General features: G+C 38.4%; 1 protein-coding gene across 1 annotated transcript in view; it reads right to left on the bottom strand.

Moving 5' to 3' along the window:
- Window positions 1-452: 452 nt before the first annotated feature.
- Window positions 453-20,589, bottom strand: part of eng (endoglin) — a 31,285-nt gene continuing 11,148 nt past the window's right edge. The window contains exons 3-14 of the mRNA XM_026355085.1: window positions 18,092-18,231; window positions 12,285-12,398; window positions 9,183-9,360; window positions 6,944-7,115; window positions 6,743-6,848; window positions 6,268-6,466; window positions 5,926-6,077; window positions 5,542-5,772; window positions 5,291-5,357; window positions 2,457-2,567; window positions 2,294-2,341; window positions 453-2,199 (exon numbers count right to left, since the gene is read on the bottom strand). Coding sequence (XP_026210870.1) covers window positions 2,078-2,199; window positions 2,294-2,341; window positions 2,457-2,567; window positions 5,291-5,357; window positions 5,542-5,772; window positions 5,926-6,077; window positions 6,268-6,466; window positions 6,743-6,848; window positions 6,944-7,115; window positions 9,183-9,360; window positions 12,285-12,398; window positions 18,092-18,231 — 1,640 coding nt within the window. The 3' untranslated portion in view covers window positions 453-2,077. The remainder of the gene's footprint in view (window positions 2,200-2,293; window positions 2,342-2,456; window positions 2,568-5,290; window positions 5,358-5,541; window positions 5,773-5,925; window positions 6,078-6,267; window positions 6,467-6,742; window positions 6,849-6,943; window positions 7,116-9,182; window positions 9,361-12,284; window positions 12,399-18,091; window positions 18,232-20,589) is intronic.

Below are 20,589 nucleotides of genomic sequence, written 5' to 3'. Positions count from 1 at the left end.
CAATAAAAATATTAAATACATTTACATTTGTACATTAAAAGTCGTGGATTCACGGATCAACCGTCACTCTACAGTTGTAGCCCTCCTGAGTCCCCCACCGTGCATCCATGCACAATGGTGACTGTCTAGCTTTAGCACTGCAGTGGCTGATGCAGTCTTTAAATGCAGTAAGCAGAGGCTTAGTTTTTTATACCAACAAATTCAAATGACAGTTCATATCATTTCAAATGTCATGTCAGAGCTGAAAATATTTGATCTGAATGCTGAAATCTGTCTTCATGGGTTTAAAGAACAAATCACAGACTAATGATTTATTGCAAATAGAGCACAGAAATGTGATTTGTATATTAATATCATATAATATTATACTGTTGAACCCAAATGAGAAGTATTCAGAGCTGGTGATGTACTAAACGGGCAGTTTTATTATAGGTTAGAGGAGCTTGCAACTCTTTTTTTTTTTTTTTTTTTGGAGGCATATTTAGATGCCAGGTTTCGCTTTGGTTTAGCTTTTAGATAATGAGGTTTTCCAAAACACCAAGCACTTTCATTTAAAGCAGACACAATTTTATTTCCATCTATAGACAAAATACTAAATATCAATTTCATCATCAAATTTTATAGCCTAATGTTTGCACATATACTTCTATGGGAGTTTGGCCCCATCAAGGTGGCAACTTCTGAACCCATAGCAGGAATCAAGTGCGGGTTGTCATATCGCTCAGTGTGTCTGTGATGCATTCTTTAAAGGACGAATTCCTTCCACTATGTCTCCTCCAATTACAAGATGACTGGCTACATTGTGATATTAAAATCATCAAATATGTGTAAGCAGGTTGGTGCCAAGGAAAAGTACTGGAATTCAACCTCTAGACAGACTATTCTGGGGAAACTCCACCCTGTGGGTGTAGCTGCAACGGTGGTGCTTAAGTCCATATATGTAAGGTCTGAAAACTGATGTGAAGAGTTTCAGAAATAACTCCCATTGTAGACACAGCCCAGCTCTAAATACCATCATCTTTGCATGCAGTATTATACATTGTTCATGCAATTAATCTTCTTAATGGATCCTAATCCTAATTGATTGCTACCTCTGTGTCATAAAAATAATTTTAGATGGGTTTTGTTGGGTAATTAGAAAATAAAGTACAGTATACATTGTACTCTGTAGCTTCCAGTAAACACTGGTTGGGGGGGGGGCTCTTATGAAAACCCTGATGCAGTTTCTGGAAAGAATGAAAATGGCACCATAACTTTGTTACATGAGCTACAAATGACCCAGTGGGTCAGCTATAATGTTCACCTAAAGTGACACAGAATATAAAAATGACAAAGGCAGAAAATAACATCAATTCACAAGAGAAATCTAGTTTTAAGTTTAAACTTAGCTCCAGACTTCTAAACAATAGGAGGTAGCTGGTAACCATTGACTCAAGCTCCAATTAAGACAAATACCCCTTGAAGAGAGCATTTCTTTGACTTGTTTGAGATCCTAACATGTTGAGCTTTTCAGTCGCCAAGGTGTTATTGATAACTTTTTGGACTTTATGGCCAGAAGACCTTAGTATTTATGTAGCCTAGAAGTGAATACAAAACAGCTTTTCATCTGTTTTTCAAAGTCGATCTTTTGACTGATTTGTCTCCTGTCTGACTATTATTGTGCTGCCATCACACAAGCACAATTCATTGAAAGGAATGCAGTGAATTTCCTGTTAGCTCTTGGGGGATGTGGTTTGTTTTTCCTGTTGCTGGGAGCCAATTTTTTTTTTCTCTTGCCCTCTTTAACTTCCTGTCTAGGAGCTTGACTTTACAGAGAGGCTGCAGAGGTGAGCATCACTGATTAGACTTCTGTTATTCATCACCCAGTTCCACCTCCACCCCCACCATACACTCCCAGATCACATCCATCTCAAGCTTAGTGTGTCAAAGACATGGGCTTTTGAAATCAGAATTTAAAGCAGTCAGGGAGGGGGTACATGCTATTTAAGCATAATTAAATAAACCAAGGGCACACCACCCCTACTGGTAACTGTGAAGGGGATGGTGGCCTTGCTGGTGGTGGCAATTAACCATAATCTCATGCCATGCTGCTGGTCGGTGTGCTCTGGGTGCTTCCAATGCTAGCATTTGCGCTGCTGTTCTCAGAGGGGGAAGGATTGGTAGACACTGGCTGTCGCTTTACTCCTGAGCAGGGACATCCTGAATGAAAAAGAGAGAGCCAGTGATGTGATTACAGCAAAAGGGCTGAAAGAAGCGGAAAGAAAAAGAAAGAGAGAAATAAAAAGGTTCTTACCTGGAAGACTTGCTGCAGTTGAGCTCATATCCAGTCCAGTTGGGTATCCTAAATTAATGAAATCCAGACAAATACAGTATAATTGTAAGCATATTTACAGTATAATAGTATGAATCCATCCAAAGCTCAACTGAAGATGCTCCACTGTTAGTGATATATTTACCTGTTTTAATTTTAATAAACCACAGTGCTCCAATAAGTAATACTCCAATCAGGAAACCTCCAAAAGCAATGCCCAGAACACCAGGTAGGCCGAAATCAAAGCATCGTGGAACTGAAACATACACATTAACAAAAACAATTCTAATTTTACAATATTATAATTTCTCTATTTTTCTTGAAACTGTCAGAAAGGTGGTTAGTCTACTATATACAGTATTCTACTATACATGACTAAGATGAATTAGATTACATTAGATTGTACCAGTGGTTGATGTTATATAGTAGCACTAGTGTCTTTAGTGAATACAATGCTTTCAGCAACTGAATCTCAAATTCAGGGTGAACCTTAATTTGCATGTATTGATAAAGCTGTGCGCCTGCCTAACTATTAAATGATTTCAAAAGTAAATAAATGAAAAGAAAATCGTGGTTTTCATTTAATGATACACATTTCAATTTAGTCAACTTTGGCATTGGAAATGTTCTTGCGGCAAACTCTGTGCTGGCTTGTCTCACGCAACATGTTTTGTTGCTAACAAACTTAATAGAAAACATAAAAACCTGAGCCAGCAGCAATAAAATATCACCCTCCTTCAAAGCAGCTCTGAAAGAGTAAGAGAACAGGCAAACACTAAAAGTTGCTCAAGGCTCAGACATACAGTACTGTGACACAGACATACTGTATTAACCTGGCAAGGCCATCGCACAGTTTTGCTTCACTCATTGTGGTCTGGCAAGGCCATGAATGGATTACCTTGAGACAGGTGTCATTTCAAGAAGGCTGTACAATAGATCATTGACAGTTTCCTCCTTCACTCAAACGTCAGACACCTCTAACTCTTCTGACATCTGACTGTACAAAAACTACTCACTAGGCAGTTCCAGATCTCTGCTTCCAGTTTTCAATCTGAAAAAAACATACCCGATATTCTTAGGTCCTTGAAATTCTTGCCACCAAAACAAGTTTTTAGACAACTTTGCTATGTAAAGCAGTTTGGGAGCTTTTAGTTATGATGTGAACTTGGACTGATTTCCTGTGTTCTTAAATTGCTTGTTAAATTGCTTCCAGACCTACTACGTGTAAACTGTGCCCAAACACCTTTCTCCTTATCCCATTGTTCTGGTACCTGAAGAGATCATCCTACAAGTATCCACAGCATTTGAAAGAAACTAATCATCACCTTTGCACGAGTTTCTCTCACCTGCCTCCTCTGCCTCCTGCCTCCTGGTGGAATGTGCTAGGTTAAGTGCTATACTGGGCTTCATACAAAACATCAGGACAGAAGTACATCACCAGATATTGTACATGTGACTCCATGGGGTTTAATATATTTTTTTATTTAAATGTAAATAAATAAATCATTAAATACTATTATAATACTATACTATATTATCATAATACTTGATTACACAACAGCAAATTAAACTGAAATAGTGACATCTTGTGGACATTTGAGCCAACCACATTCAAGACCCTCTTTGTTGATCTGTCAGTGAGGAACATTTCTTTTCCCGAATGGGCCAGAAACATTACAGCATTCGAGCAGGCTTTCCCTTGAGACTTTTTTTTTCTGTAATCAGTTGCTGTGTTGGTTTGTATAAGTAAGGCTTTGACAGAAAGCTGAATAAACACGAGCAGGAAAGAGAAGCTCCAGTGCAGGTGGAGAGGGGGAGACAGACAGCATGCCTGTGCTGTGACTCCCTGGAGCCCTCTCTATGAAAACTACCAAACAGGAAGGACTGCTGAATGGAGCACTCAGTCCTGTGCAGAGAAGGTTTGCAACAGTATGCAGTCTGCTAATCCTGCTGATATAACCCTTGTATCTCCGACACTGGCTAACAAATGGAACCACATAAATAGCCAAAGCACAATGTTCCTTTACAACTGTTTCCATTCCAGTATTTCAGTTGCTCCAGAAAAACATTTCTAATTACATAAGTTAAAGTAAAACAAGCAAAGAAAAGGGCAAACAGGACACAGGAATAGCATAGATGAGTTCAGTCAGCTTCCTCACCACGTACACTGCAAGATAAAGGATAATTTATTCCTCAAGGAATAAACAAATCCTTTATCAGTTTTACAAAGTCTGACAAACTCCAGGTGTTTCGCAATTAATCAACATCCACTTCAGAATTTTCATAGAAATTAATTATGTCTCTGGAGACTTCTTTCTTTCGTGAAAAGACATCTTTCCTTGTTTGAGTCAACTGCGTTGAATGGTCCGACAATAGCATCAAGCCCAGTGGCAGTGTTTGGACAGCAACATAGTCAGACTCCCTTAGAAACACAAAGGACTTCACCCCCCTCCCCAGAGGGCCATTACTTGTGATTGTGGCCACAAGGTCAGCCTGCAGACCTTCCTAAAGGACGAGGCCCTGCCCCACAACCCCTTACTGGCTTCACGGCACATCCTGAGCTCACTGCTATGACAACCGCCAGCACATTGGCTGTGCACTGAAGGCAACAATAGGTATGAAAATTATAGCAGCATGCAGCAGTACACTGACCAAGCACTAGACTAGCAATTAAGTCCTAGAGGCATTTTTTTATTGTTTATTTCTTTCTGAGAATTTATTATTAGAGAATTAAATATAAAATATTCAGTAAGAGTTTGCCAAAAAATGTTTTTTTCTACTCAAGGCTACCATCAACAAAACCCTGTATATACAAGTGAACAAAAATACCAGAAAAGGCTGTATGATCAAAATAATGTATGAAAAAACTGCTTTAGAATAGTCATTCAAATCAACTCTAATGTATATTGATCTGTTTCTAACTGGACAGGTAAATTAAACTTTAACTCATCCATATTCTGGAGTTTAAAATGAACTCACTTGGTGGTGGCACACATGGCTGGGTAACCTTCAAGTTCCCCTTCACTCGTCCTCCATATCCACAGTTCTAGTGAGGTAGTAAGAAGAACTTATGAAGAACAAGAAAACAACTGTATCAATAAATCCAAATGTCATCATGTCATAGATTGGTCACACTGCATTTATGCCGCAGAATTCAGTAGTTCATGCTGGAGATGGGTGTAAGGTTTTTATTTCAGGTGTTATGTCAGAAACAGCTGAGAAATTCATACCTCACTGTAGCATAGGTCAATGGAGCATTCCAGGTCCCATGTGGTGGGTGTCAGCTCTTGGAGCTGATCTAAGGAGAAGCTGACTCGAGTGCTGTTGGGACAAGATTTCAAGGAGCAAGCCTCTGGAATAAAAGGGAGCTTTTTCTCTACAGGGCACAAGTCCTTGGAGCGCACAAAACAACTGGTCACTTTGATGGTCACCGCAATTTTCCCAATAGTATCTCCAGAAATCTACAGGAAACAGTTGAATAGAAGAAGCACAATAATCTGTCAAATGAACATTATTATACATTTAAAGTAAAAAAATTATCTAAACACCTATATTTCAGAAAGACATACAGAATGTGCATCATCCACCACAAACTTAGCATTAGCATTACTAACCTCTGCATAAATCCGCTTGTCACTTTGCACCTTGGTGTTAGGATCCAAGAGAAAACGGTAGTCTGGGGAGGTGTATAGTTTCATCAGCAGAGGCATCTGATTAGGAGCATTAGTTTCAATGGGAGGGACGGTTGCTAGTGATGCTTCTGTAACTGAGACAATAAAAAAAGATCATCACAAAACGAACCACATACATCAATTTTATAACTGTTCGTTCAAGTTTTTATACTTAACATTTCTTGTCTTGTTGCTGACAATGTGCCACATGTACATCTAGTATATGTGGGCTATTGCATTTTGCAGCATCTACTCTAAACAAACATGTATCTTTCACCATCTTACCTCCAGGGATGTTTTTTATTTCAAGATGCAGATTCATCACAGAGGTATCTGGCGTCAGTTCAGTATAGCTGGTGAAAGTACTGGCTTTAAAATACTCTAAAGCTTTCCTTTGCACATCCTGTGCATTGTCATTGTTGAACGTAAAGGTAGGTGCCATTTGATGGAAACTCATGGAGGCCAGAGTGATGTTGTTGTTAGACTGTGGAAAGAGATGAGTTCAAAATAAATCAAAAATGAATTAGAGACTGCTTTGTACAAGTCCTCAATCATAAGCAGAATTTTCACAGACATGGGAAATGGTATTATGTGTAAGAAATTATCAACTGTGTTATTAGTTGAGCTACTGTATAACACACTCTATTGACAATGTAATCACATAGAGTGGAGTGGAGTCTTTGTCCTCTTAATAAATCCTATCCCACATGTGGCTGCAGGATGATAATAAATATAGAAATGGGTGTATATGTGTACTTACAGCAAAGCTGGCATGCTGTGCATTGAGAAAGGTCCACGTGGTGCCTTGAGGACCTCTCAGGAACAAATTGGTTTTGGGCCTTGTTTCAATGTGAAGTGATACATTGCTGCAATAAAAATAAAATATTACAAGAGAATTGTCACCAAAAAGGCTAGGATAATAGTCCATAAGATGCTATGTATTGCAAATTTAAAGGTTTACCGAACGCCAGCATTCTCTGGGATGTTTACAATGTGAATCTCAGGTTCATCACCACTCTTCTGCTGCAGTGGGGAGCAAGTTTTGTATGGTAGAGTTGTTTTGATCTTCATAAAGTGCTTCTCTAATGGATCTTCATTTTCAAGTATGCAGTTATGAGAACCAGGTTTGGTTCCTGTAAAACCAACCACAAACATTCATTTTCAATTATTTGTTCATTAATTGTTTGTAAAACAAAATAATCCAGTAGAAATATTATATAAAGAAAAGGTTATGCATCCAGCAGCTCCAATAGATTGACTGTCCACCACACCTGGACCTAACTGTGGCAATAGCATAATAATAACCTATAAGCAATTACTATTGAAGCCTGCTGTTATATGTATTTAACAGGGTAAATTCACAGAGGGTGATGAGAGAGAATATGTTTCACTCAGTATCCAACACTAGGGAACTACAGTCCAACCTGAGAGGACAAAAAGCTTTTAAAGGCATATTAGCACCTTACTTTCCCGATATGGAAGATGTGTCAGGACCAAATAACAGTGACAAAAAAATGGTTACAAGTGGACCCTGGGTTCTCCTAAAATTGCTGCACACATTCAGTTTAAAAACACTACACAAACAAACACAAGATCATGTGTTTGGACTCTATTTATGGTATCTTCTAACCACGTTTCTTTTAAGCAGACCACTACTGTCTCAGTGATTTCTTTCAACTACAAGGTGCTACAAGTTCTTTTGCACCAGCAGCGCATGTATCATGACACGAATATCAACTCACACCAAGACATTCGAGAAACATGAGGGACACATTTTCTACTCAGCTAGTGTGCCAGCCTTCAACTTTGCAACACACTGTTATGTAGTCATTGCCCAGACTTTTCAAACGCCTACGACAAGGCCCACGCAAGTTCACCTAACACCCCAATGCAGGCCAAGGGATACAATGAAACTGTTCTTCTGCGTTTTTATTTTAATACCCTTCTGGACTATGAGTCAGTTAAGACATTATGTTAAACTAAGACTGAAAACAAAGCATTTTACTGAAAATCTAAACACCTTTAAAATCACCTTGCTTTACTATCACCTACATTAGGTCCTAATACTTTATAGATCTGAAGAAATACAGGTCCTTAAGGTCATTAACAGAGATTACACCCAAAGATAAAAGTATCCTTCCCTTCCACAATCACTACTGTTTACTTGTATCTGAACCCTTGTCAGAGCTCTGCTTTGGCTCAGCCTGCCTTAAGGAGGCTTTGTTAGGAAATAATTGTGCTTGCATCAAGTATCCTGCTGCTACTGCTGCTGGCAAAAGCAGCCAATAATATCCTTATGTTCTGCATTCGCTCAGCCATGAATGTTAACTTTAAATCATAGCGTTTTTGTGCATCCATCTCTGGGGGTGCGGGTCATTTGCCCAAAGCCATTGCCATTGTATATATGCTTTAAAATTAGTAGTAGTGCTGCTTACATGATAAGGTACTAGTAGGTGGAGAATGGGATTTCTGGTCACATGTATGCTAAGTAGCCAGCAATACATTTCAGTAGACTTTACAAATCCCTCAATGGTTTAAGGGGCCTTTTAAAAAATGTCATATGGACACCGAATGACCCATTCATAAACTATTCCATGTATTAAAATAGCATGAAGTCTTGTTAATATGATGTATTTCTGAGACTAGGTGTCACCCTCTGATCCAACTATGAGTGACATGTGTTTTTGACTCAAAAAACAAACTGTTCAAAGCGACATATTTGATTCATTTTTATTTATTTATCTGTACGAGTGAATCTGTGGTTGAAAAATCTGTCCATCTTCCACTATTATATAATTGAGAACCAACATGGGCACACTAGAAATCAATTTATTGATGGCACGGAGAAACAGAAATTCTTTCTATGAAAATTAAAATGTAAAAAAAAAAAAAAAAATTAGGTAGAATATGCAGGCACTGAAAAAAAAAAGCTTTTCGGAGCACTGTGCTGCCTCAGTGATTTCATCAGAGGGGTTTTTTATACACACTTTAGATAAGAGAAGGTTAGTGATGAATTATTTCGAGAGAGCTCTAGAAACAACACTGCATCCATCCTTGATTACTGAACTGCCGACTCACTGCTGACTTACATAAGCTGGAGCTGTATGCTGTGTGTGCTGTGCAGCAAACAAAGATGTAGGTGGCATGTTCCAAATATGTTAATAATAAAACACCAGCCAGACTACACAATGAATTCTCACCTTCTGCTTCTGTCAGTGAAACGTTAATCGGATTTCGAATCGTTGTGAATGAAGTCACACCCCCAAACTTCTGTCTTGCCCACTTGACCAGCTCCTCATCCTGAGTAGGGAAGCCTTGCTTGGTGATGTTTCTGTTAGGTCCATTAGTATGAAGGGTTATTGTCGAATCATTATTTATCTGGAAAGCAGAACCCAAGTCACGCTAGTTAGTTTCATGAAATCACAAGAAACTGAGTTATGGAGCATCCTGCATTACTACAATAACACAGAATTGATTGAGTCAGCTCTACAGTTATTTTCATTTACCTCCTGTCTACTCAGATCACACTGTTTGCCTATTCCTCTTATTCACTTTTATTACATTTTTTCAACCCTCCACCCAATTCTCCCTCTATTCTCTTAGCAGGGTCCTGTTAAAAAGAAATGTTTATTATGGTTAAGTGTCCACGAGCCCGGTTGCACAACCCTTTTGGAGCCAAGGTCTTTCCTTTGCTTCCTGAGTGGGGCCAGGAAATGAGACCTTTTTTAGCTTTGTGCGTCACCACAGTCGGCTGGAATCTGGCTCCATACAAGGTATAAATATATACATCCATCCCATTGACTAGACACTGCTGTTTCCTTGTCTAGGCCAATGGGAAATAATGGAGTTTACATCCAGTTTTGCATGATTTATAAGGCAGTGGAAGGTTTTAGGAATATAAGAATGGGGACATTCTACAGTAGGCTCGTTGACATGTAAAAAGGCACTCAATAAATAACGATTCAAGAAAGAAAATGTGTTGCAGTTTTATTCTGGGCTCGAACCTGAATTGATTTTAATTTACTTTGATTTGTCTTTCTCTTCTGTAGCAGTCCAAAGGTTGAAGAGGAAAACATAGTGCCGTACAAGCACTGCACCTCTATTTTAAAAACACGTATGCCAGGTGAAATTCATGTAACATGGACCAGCTCCTGACCTGACTCATATGTCTGACTATTGGTGAGTGTGTCTTTGCATTGCATGACAGAAAAAAAAAAATAGTGAAAGCCAAGTAAGACTGGGCGAGTCATCGGTCTTTCTACATGAATATTTGATTGACGTGGGATCAAAAATAGCGTGACGGGAAACTGCAAAAATAAAAGAAGGGAAAACACTCACGACAGAAGCAGGCAGACAGGGCAAGGTCTAAAAACCAGGATAGGAAAAACAGGGGAAATAACAGTGGTAATCATTTTAATGATTACCGTAGACTTCAACTCAAGATTAGTCACTGTGGAATTTGTTTGATATTTTGCAGGCTCCCCATAAAGTTCAAGGAACTCAAGGATGTTTTGAGAGAAAAGATCATCTTTATCTACTGCAGATTACAGAAACCTCTGATGAACCTTTATTTCTCATCAGCCTGTCGTAAAAAAGGATGATTGAGTTTTGGATGATGGGCTCCATCTTTTCACCTGATCAATAAGGCTAGATTCTTTTATTGAACCTTGCTGTAACTACTAAAGAGTTAACTATAAGTATATTAGGTATATAATAAATATGTACATTGGAATGCGGTGTAATATATGTATATACAAGACAGATCACAGTATAATATAATATGAACTGTTTTTGTGGCTAATAACTGAAAAAAAAAGAAGACTCATAAAACATTAATCTTGCTGTACCCGTGTTTTTAAGCAACCCTCTGTGCTCAGGTCAGCTGTAGGAGGCCAATAAGCACTGTGATTGTGACACCAAGCCAAGCTGTGAAGCTGGTGACGTATTTTCTCTGACACAGAACAGATGTTGTTTCTCTTCCACTGCAATCTGCAGTAAAACACTATTATCCCCAAGTGATACTGCTCATCCCACAAAAACATCCTGTGGTCACAGGCAAAGCTGTCCAGGCTCTCGACAGGACATGATACAGGATGTGGTACCACACTGCTGTCAGCATATCAGTAACTAATGACATTCCTGTAAACATGTCATCACTGTGATTGGTCAGCCGTACATTGCGTTTTTTTTATCTGTTAGCCTGTTAACTCTGCAAGTAATTTACATCACTGATGACCAGTTTTCAAGCATAATCATAGGCTTTTAAAAGCGTTATCCTCTCTCGCTGACACAAATTGCACTATAGGTTGTCAAGACCATAAACATTAGTTCCTGTATATTTCCTCCTCAAAAGGATTGATGTGGTTAAAAAGAGAAGCAGAAAAGTCTTCCAGATGATGCATTTAGGTGCAGGAGGAAAGTTCTGACACATGAAAGTCTGCTGCTTTACTCCACAATCTCAAAAAGGTAAATAACAAACTAAAACTTCAACAAAGTGTGGTTTAGCAGTGTCTTATATTTGAGGAGTTGTTAAGCATTGTTAGGTTTGTAGAAAATAAAGACGATAGCATGTTCATAGTGATTTTTTCCACATCCATCATTCACAAAATGCTCAGCACTATCACACCTGATTTGTAGTTGGGGTAAACTGGGTTCTTTAACAACTTGTTTAAATAGGGGTTTATTAAGTGAATAACCAAAGTTGATATAGTGGTAGCACATTCCTTTACAGCTCAGAACTTTATTCTAAACACAGAATACAACACAGAACACAGAGAACACAGGGCAGTGTGTAAAAGTCTGAATTCTCTATTTCATGGGAACATTAATTTTACTGCAGATTCCATCAGCACCCCTCCATTTCTGGTCACTCCAGATTTTATAGTGTGGGTCATAAAAACACACAAAAAAACTGCCTCGTACCAAGCAGCCAGCGGGGAGCAGCTATAGAAAACCAACATGGTTCACTGTTTCTTTAAACAGGATCAAAGAGCTTCACAGCTGTGGCTATCAGCTGGCACTAAACAGCTGTTAAGTACTGTAGATTTGAAGAAATGTAACAATTATACAACCCTGAACAAAAATAACCAAGTATTTATCACAACTGGCATCCCTGCAACCTGTTAATTTTTCATGATTAGTTAGTACTGCATAATACAATCAAATTAAACAGCAGTAGGCCAGCACTTCATTTCCATTTGAACGTGTGTGTTTTGCACATATTCATCCATCCTGCACCCAGAAAAATATAGGGTGTAAGTACAGTGTGAAAGTTAATATAGAAACAAAGAAACTGTACTCACATAAATATTAACATTGGCACTGACGTCGTACAGACCATAGGTTGTGGCTGACGATGTCAGAATAAGGTTCATTGGCGTAGCCTTGGTGGTCCCAAGAGCGAACATGGGCGCATCCTAAGAGGAAACAAAAGCAAATTATTTGTTACCATAAGTGTAACCTCACATCAGAACATAAAAGAAAAACAAAACTTTCGAACTAAGTTATTTTGATGTGATCTAATCATGTATAGTATTTGTATTAAGCCTGCACATATAAAGTAAATCTGCAAGTTAAGAAAACAATAATCACACTATGATGACATGCATAGTGTAGCTATTTGTACAACCACGGCATACAGCAAAATTACAAAACAGCTAAAATGACCGTTTCTTCACCTTAACTGTGTTATCACATAGTATAGTGCAGTACAGTTATCCGAGTAGTTCTGTCCATTGAAATCTCACAAATCATGAGAAATACACTTTCTAAGCAGCCCATTTAAAATCTAACATCAAATGTAATATTTTGCTGATAAATTAAAAACCATCATTTTTTAAAGGGTGACAAAAAGTATGAAATCAGTTATTATGGTGACCTTTTGCACACAATCAATATCTGTCACAATCCTGACTTCATGTCAGCATTTGTTTTCTCTGGTTAAGGGACTATAGCTATTTGGCCATTTGCAAATCTTCCCATCTGCAATGATGTGTTATTAAAGAACAGACTTCAGGTTGACAGCACTAAATAAAAGAAATAGTCTAAACTGTAGCTTAATTTTGTACAAGTTTGATTCCATTTCTGCCCTATTGCAAAACACAGCAGGGGATATGACAATTATCCTTGCTTTGCAACTACAAAATGTCAACACATCCATCCCTTTTGAGGGGTGTTCATAGATAGTCGGGGAGGGCGATAACTGTTTGCTGTCTGTCTTCATCGTGACATAGACATTAATGAGGTAACGCAGCTTGGTTCTATGACTACATTACATGTCAAAGCAGACCAAAACAAGGTGAAAAAGTCAAAAGTAAATCAAAGATTATCATTTCATGTGCAATGAGCTGCATATTTTAATTTACACTGTATGTGCTTGTAGCATTAAAATGGTGGGAAACAGTTTTACAACACACAGAAGTAATGACAGAAATATAAGTTACAACAATACAATCAAGTTATAACATTAAATAATAATAATAACACCAATAGGAAAACTACTGTGCCGCAACGTATACAGTGTTTTTGTAATTATGTATTTGCAACCCGGTGTCCTCCTACGCATGGCTGATCCCAGTGGCTGTTGTAAAAGATGCCATATATACGACCTTATTGACATAATTTAGCATATAATATAATACTTCATTAAGCATATTTTCAACTGAAGGTAACACAATGGTGATGTGATTTGCTAATCACCACAGCAGTCACTCTATGAATCAGCCTTAATTATCACACTCCACATGTGCGAGAGGTAAAACTGGTACTGATGAATTTTAAGGATGTAAGTGGTGGTGAGTAAACCTTCCCGCTGTGGAATTACAAGTCTGAATTTAGAGACATTTTTTTCTAGATTGCCTTAATTCCAATAAAACCTAGTTCTAATTACTTTTACTTCAGTAATAGCCCCAAGATAATTAGGTTTAGAAAAGTGAAAAGAGTGTTGGATTTAAAATACGTTCAATTTTATGAGTCAATGCATTAGAAATGAACAACTGTTTAAAGGCGCAGCTTGGAAATCTCTCCAGTGCGAGGCTTATGTGGCCTTTTCACATTTATAAATATACATCTAATATTTCTTCAATTTGTGACGTCTTCTGACAGCAAATACTGTATTCTGTTGTATCATGTTTATTAGAAAGTTTTTCAATTGTTTTCAGAGCAGAGCCTGTTGGAGAGACAATGGGCATGCTGGGAAAACAGTGTGAATCCTTAATATTAAATTCATCTACTTGCAACCTGATGTTGCCGGAGTAAGAGAGACAGAATTGTGATGAGCTCAGGCCTGAGCTATGGAAATTTTTAGACTCATACAGAACAAATTAGGTCTAAGGAGACCATCGACAAACTGCCTACAAGTAAAACACAGAGGCGTCTGGAAAAGAAGCTTGCATGCGGAGTGCAATGAACAGAGCGATCTGTCATTGACACGCACCATATCATCAGTGACTTGGTTAGTTTTGCATAATGGCTGTTGCACCTGCAGTGTTCATCACCTTCTTAAAAACTGGCACTGCATTCCAAGGTGAAAGATAATGACATTTATTTCAGTACATGAAAATAATAATAATTACTAACAACAGCCAGAGAGGACTATAACATCTAAAGCTTAGGGGGTGGGCGATAAAATGACCCTGAAGATGACTGCATTGATGAATAGCACGATAAAAATAAAATCAAATTCATGATTATGTAAGTCCAGTGGTAATTGTCATTTGAAAGAACCCTGTGGAGCTTTCGTTTAAATGATAACATACATACATATGATTATACATTTATAATCAGTGGTACTGTACTGCACAGTGGAAATGTAGTGCCATCTATCTACTCACGTATCTAACACGTCCACACCTGTTGTCCTGTTGTCTAAATCCTACATTAATTAGTGTGGGTATTTTGAATTCCTGTGACAGACCTAAAGAAAATCATACAGCATGGAAAGAGGGAAGGAGTGTAAAATAACAAGAGGGAAAGGTGTTGAAGATTAATGGACTGACAGATGGAAGTTCTCTGGAACATAGGGAGAGATGACCAAGAAATATGAGATACGGCTGTATGTGTCTCCACGTGTGTGCCTATGCATATATAATGTGATACTGTGGATGTGGCAAAGGGAGCAGCAAGTAATCACATTTTGATAAGACATTTGCTTTCCATTTTCAGCACAGAATATTATTAAAATAATATAGCATGATTGCCATGAATACAGAACATAGGAGTGACTGGGTTTTCATAACTCAAGTCTCCACTTATCACAAGCACTGGGTCTGGAAGTTTTGAATTGTAGTGACGTAATGTGTTCCCAGAAATACCACTTTGTTTTTACCTGAATCATTCTGCATGGAGATCCAGTAAATTAATGAATGACATTTCCTATGAAGTCCACTGTGCTTCATACAGAGATAACACTGCTCTGTTTTCCTTCAATATTCCTTTCTAATGAGCTTCATTGTCCCTCTGTCTAGTTTCCCTCCCTTCATCCTTCTGTGACTTACATTCTTTCATTTTGAACTCTAAACCACGACTGTTGGTGACCCTGATCACTCACCTTTGCTACTTTTGTTCCTGTGCTTTCAAGATACAATTGTTTTCCTCTTCAGATTTTTTTTTTCTCGAGAGAATATTTCGAAGGGCCTTTGCTGCTGCAGTTTCCAGTTATTCTTTTGGCTCTGTCCCTTAACTTCAGTTGGCTCCATTGGTCTAGCCTTGGCCTTGAGCCAAGACCCAGACTACCCAAGCCAGAGTGTGACATCAATGGACCCTGTACAAGCAGCTCCTCCCAATAAATTCTCCTGGGCAGCCCCTTGATGCTCTCTCTAGAATCCTCTGAGCAGTCAAACTGTGAGAGTCAACTGTCTCTGGCAGGTTGTAAATCAGTATGAAAACAAAGGGATGGGGAAGAAGGTGATAAGAAAATTTAAAGGACAAATGGGACACAGGAGACAAACCTCCCATCTGGCCGGACAGTTTGGCAAAAGATGAAGCCTTTCCCCTTCGATAGTGTTTACAAGAGAAATCTGCCTGTCAAAACAGACAGTCAAGAGCAGATAAGGGGTCTGTGTTAAGATATCTAATGTCCACTTTCTTCTATCATTTTAAGAAAAATCTACTCATAGTGCAACAAGAGAACAAAACATGCTAACTCTGTACAATGTCCATTCAATCAGACATCACGCTAAATTCATTCTGTAAACTCCCACAAACCTTTTCTCCAAGTTATGTTTAATTTTCCTGGCGTGAAATGTGCCTTTTTCTTTTTCTCCTTTCTAACATCAAGTGTCTGGTTTTACTCTTCAACCCTAATAAGATGACTGAGAGGAGCATTTCCCCCCTAATATACTTTAAATCTGTTTTGTCATCAAACTGCTTTTTCTTCTGATTTCCAGTCCATTAACTATGCTCTATCACTCCAGTCCATTAAATGAAACTAAAGACTTGGCAAAAGAGTTCAGCAACATTTACGCCAGTGACCCGCTCTTTGGGGAGACAGTTATGTGCTTGCACAATGTTAGGAAACAAAGAGCTCAGGGTATCAGTGACACTAACCAGCCCCGCTGATAAGACATTGTTGTGAATGAATCTTTATGTGATACTGTAAAAAAAAACTTAATTTCAACATCTTAAGGCATCAATTTAAGTACTTGTGTCAGCTTATTGTACGGTACCAGCGATGGTTTCCCTTAAGAGAATGAATGTGAGCAAATTCTCTATAGCATTCGTAAAAGAAATAGAAGAAATGTGTGCTTTTACTAATAATTATTTGTAGAGGTGATGAATTCAGGTAGGCAATGTCCTGTACCATCATGTGATGATGTCTTTATTCAGATACCACATCTCAATGCTCCTCGCAATCACCACCAAGTAAGGTAAATGGGCAAACAGCACAAAAAATATGAAGACAGTAGACACAAACAAAAGTTATGTGCAAAGTACTAAAGAACTCTATGTAAGAACAAAGAGGGAAAACAAACAGCACAGTGAAATAAGTAATGTAAGCTGACCGACAATGTAGAGACAGTAAAAATGGAGCCAGGCACAGCAATAACAACATAAAGATTAAAGGTTTTCTGGAGTTACTTTTTTCACTGTCATTTCCTGAAGCCAAAAGTTTGAAAATCAAAATGACCCAATACACTTTCTGCAATTATGGCTTGTGTTTGTTTTGCTAGAAAAGAAATTCTTTAAACACACAGGCAATCTTGCACAGTCAGTTTAGTGTGAAAAACATTTTGTTAGAGTCTAAGAAACCCTGTCGTTCTGCTATGTCTGGCATCTGTTAATGGCTAGGTGGTTATTTTACTGATAAAAGTTAGAAACCAAGTGGGTTTGTTGGGTATGTTTACATTTCTAGCTTTGGGAACTAAATTTGGGACCTTATTTCATGATGAGGGTTATAATTTGTATAACAACATTAATCAAAGTAAAGTTACATATATCATCAAAATCATATTTCCTCCAGTTAGTTACCAAATAATCCATTCTTGACTCTTCTGTCTCCAGTTTATCTAATTAATCAGAGATGTGCACACACGCCCCTCATGAAGATACTCAAAGTTCTGCCGGGCAACTGGAAGTGTTAACTTTCCAACTTCAGTTCATGACATGATCCACTCACCTGCCTCCCCAGCTAATCCCAATTTGCAATTATCTTCAGTATATAGAGAGAGGAGAGCTATCAGTCAATCTCTGCCAGGACATCCCTGCTATCTTCTCATGCATCCCTTCATTTTGCTCTGCTTACCCTTCGTCATTCTTGACTGAATAGTTTTTGAATAGCATTTTGGGAAGTTCTCTGCTTGGTCCTGTCCCAGGTTAATAATTATATGTAGTTTGTTTAACCTTTAGATACACTAAAATGCAAAGCAACAAGTGTGTTGTGGGAACTTCCAAAATGTGTCACTCTTGGGTTGTTTTCAAATTATGCCCCCACCTATTTCTAAAAAGATGTGTCATAAATTCTACAGAGATCTGCCTCCACAGTTGAATTTGCTTCATTTTTTTTATTGCTGTATAAATAAAAGTGAAAATAAATAGCTCCAAACTGTGTGACATAATTCATCATCAGAAAGACTATAATGCAATCTTCTTTGTATAACCTTGACGTTCTTACCTTGTGATCAAAGTGGAGGTTAAAGATGTGGACCTCTGCCTTGTCCTCTGTGACAAAGTTAGTCCAACAGCCAGTTGGCATCTCTCTGGCTGTTACCCATGGGTTTTCATTACCCTTTGGATCACATGTCTGACTTGAGGCTAAAAGACATCAAATAAAAATACAAATACAAATTAACAGCGTCAGCAGCATATAATTCAGTTATAGTAAATAATTTCTTGCCTTCAGCATTAATCTATAACAACCTACATAGTCTAATGTGTTAAATGCCAATTAGTCCCAGATTTTGAGTCTGTCCACAACAATGCTGTCACATTTTGGCATGAAACACACACATGAATGAAGGCCTGTATCTGTGCAAGCCAAAAAGCAATTATTTAGCAGATAGATGAACCCAGCCATGTTACAGATTTCTTGTCTGAAAAAGGATAAGTTTGTTATTAGTCATTCTGAAATCTTTTCCCTGGTCTCGGAGTATGGATGTTAAATGTGTGGGTAGGACTGCATTGTTTAAAAACGGATCTGCTGGTTCACGTTTATCAGACGTGTCAGGGTACCGGGCTACAGTCATCCATCATACCTGCTCACTGTGCTCTCTGCTATGAGCCTGCTGTTTAACCTGGGGATCTGTGTCTCAGGAGGCTGAATTAATCTAGCTGAGGCTGTGTGGTCATGGATGAGGTTGGGTATAAATGAGGGTGTTTGACCTGGACGATGTATGTGTGTGTTTCTATTGTGTTAGATAGAGTGGACAGGCATGCACACATGCTCACTTTAATCTGCCTGAAGTTATTGAAAAACAATTCTACAGCAAAGGTCCTCTTTCCTGAGGAAGAGCAGTGAAGACAGAATAGAGTGCAGCGGGCCAAATGTCTTTCCCAACTCAATCAGGCAGCTCTTTCCTGGACTATCTGCCACCTTTTGCTGATTAGCCATGTAAGGGTCTGACTGGAATTTCTGTGGCTTTGCAGCTTCAATTCAAACCACAATGGCAGATTTACATAGTCTCCACTTTGTAATTACTCTTCAGGACGAAGCCTTAAAGGCACCCATCTAGCACTCCCTCTACTAGGATCAGTCTGAACTATTCTTTTCTGTCCCTAATCACTAAATAAGCACATGTACAATGAGACAACAATAACCAACATACTCCTTACCATCCACTATGCAAAATGCCAAAAGGCCAAAAATGTGGGTGCTGATGCATATAAGTTAGTAAGTGCAATTTTACAACATAACCAGCATAGTTAGTAAGCAAATGCTGCATGACGTGCCGCTCTACTGACTTTTATGATGTATTTGAACCATTTGCCCAAAAGGCACAGTCAGTGAGTGATGTGGAGTGCAACAAGTGCAAGGAGAAAGGAAGAGGAGAGGGTTAATAGGAAATTGCAGAGTTTGGAAGGTCAGCAGGGAGCCTAGTGCCATATTTAGAAGTAGTACTGATCAAAGGCCTTGGTGCTAGCAGTGGAAGGGAATGGACAGAGATAGAGATGTAAACATTTGTTTGTTCAAATGATCTGTGACCCAACACTGATGGAAAGACTTCCACTTTTGACTTGATCAAACTTGTAACTTTGAAATAAGTTTATCTCACACAACATCTAAGATGTTACTGATACGAATTCTGGAAATTAAATATCTATTTTTGTGTCCCTTGAAAAAGCATCTTGCTATTGCTTTCAGTAGTATATTCACAGTCAAATTAAGAAGTCATTTAGAAGTAATTGTGTATAATTTGTGGAAAAATATCTTTATTGTTTCATAGCTCTGAACTCGAGGAACCCTAGAGGTCAAGGCTGGTTTCCTGTTATTTTGGCCTTTGTGTTAATGTCTGTTGCTCAGTATCCACATCCATAAAGTTATGTCTCTCTTGTTTTGCTGTGACAGAGTCAACAGCCCATGACTGTCGCCTGACAGCTCTCAGTATAAATCACAATGACTGCGTAAGACTCTGAGTGCCTGTCTGTGTGTGTGCGCACATCCATGTGTCACTAGTCTCCTTTTTACGACTCACCATTGGATATGAAGAACATTCATTTTGCCCTTCTGACCTGGGAAATGCCAATGGCCTCACCAAGCAGTTTGCTGGTAAATGAGGTATAGAAGAACCATTCCATTCCCTGTCCTCTTTATCTGCTTATATCAGCGCCCCCCTATTTCCCATTTCATGAGAGGACATGTTTATAGATGTTGGTGACTTCCATTCAAATGTTAGCTGTGAAGGGGAGAAAACACTACAAAAAAACATAAGGCTAAGCACTGACTCAATTCATGAAAGCGCATATAATCGGATCTGATATTGAATCTTATTGTTTAAAATAAGATTTTGACCAATAGCTAGTATCTGGCAGAAAATATCAATGTTTTCTACTGCTTGCTTATATTGTTATACTGCGCATCATGTCAGGGAAACAAAGAAACCTACATTATTAAAAAAAACATCAACTGTAATAAAGACTTTTAGCTTTTCATCAGACTTCTTCTCTGAACATGAA

Source organism: Anabas testudineus, chromosome 12 (genome assembly GCF_900324465.2).
Source record: "Anabas testudineus chromosome 12, fAnaTes1.2, whole genome shotgun sequence".
Classification (NCBI taxonomy): domain Eukaryota; kingdom Metazoa; phylum Chordata; class Actinopteri; order Anabantiformes; family Anabantidae; genus Anabas; species Anabas testudineus.
This window is presented reverse-complemented; position numbering and strand designations above follow the sequence as displayed.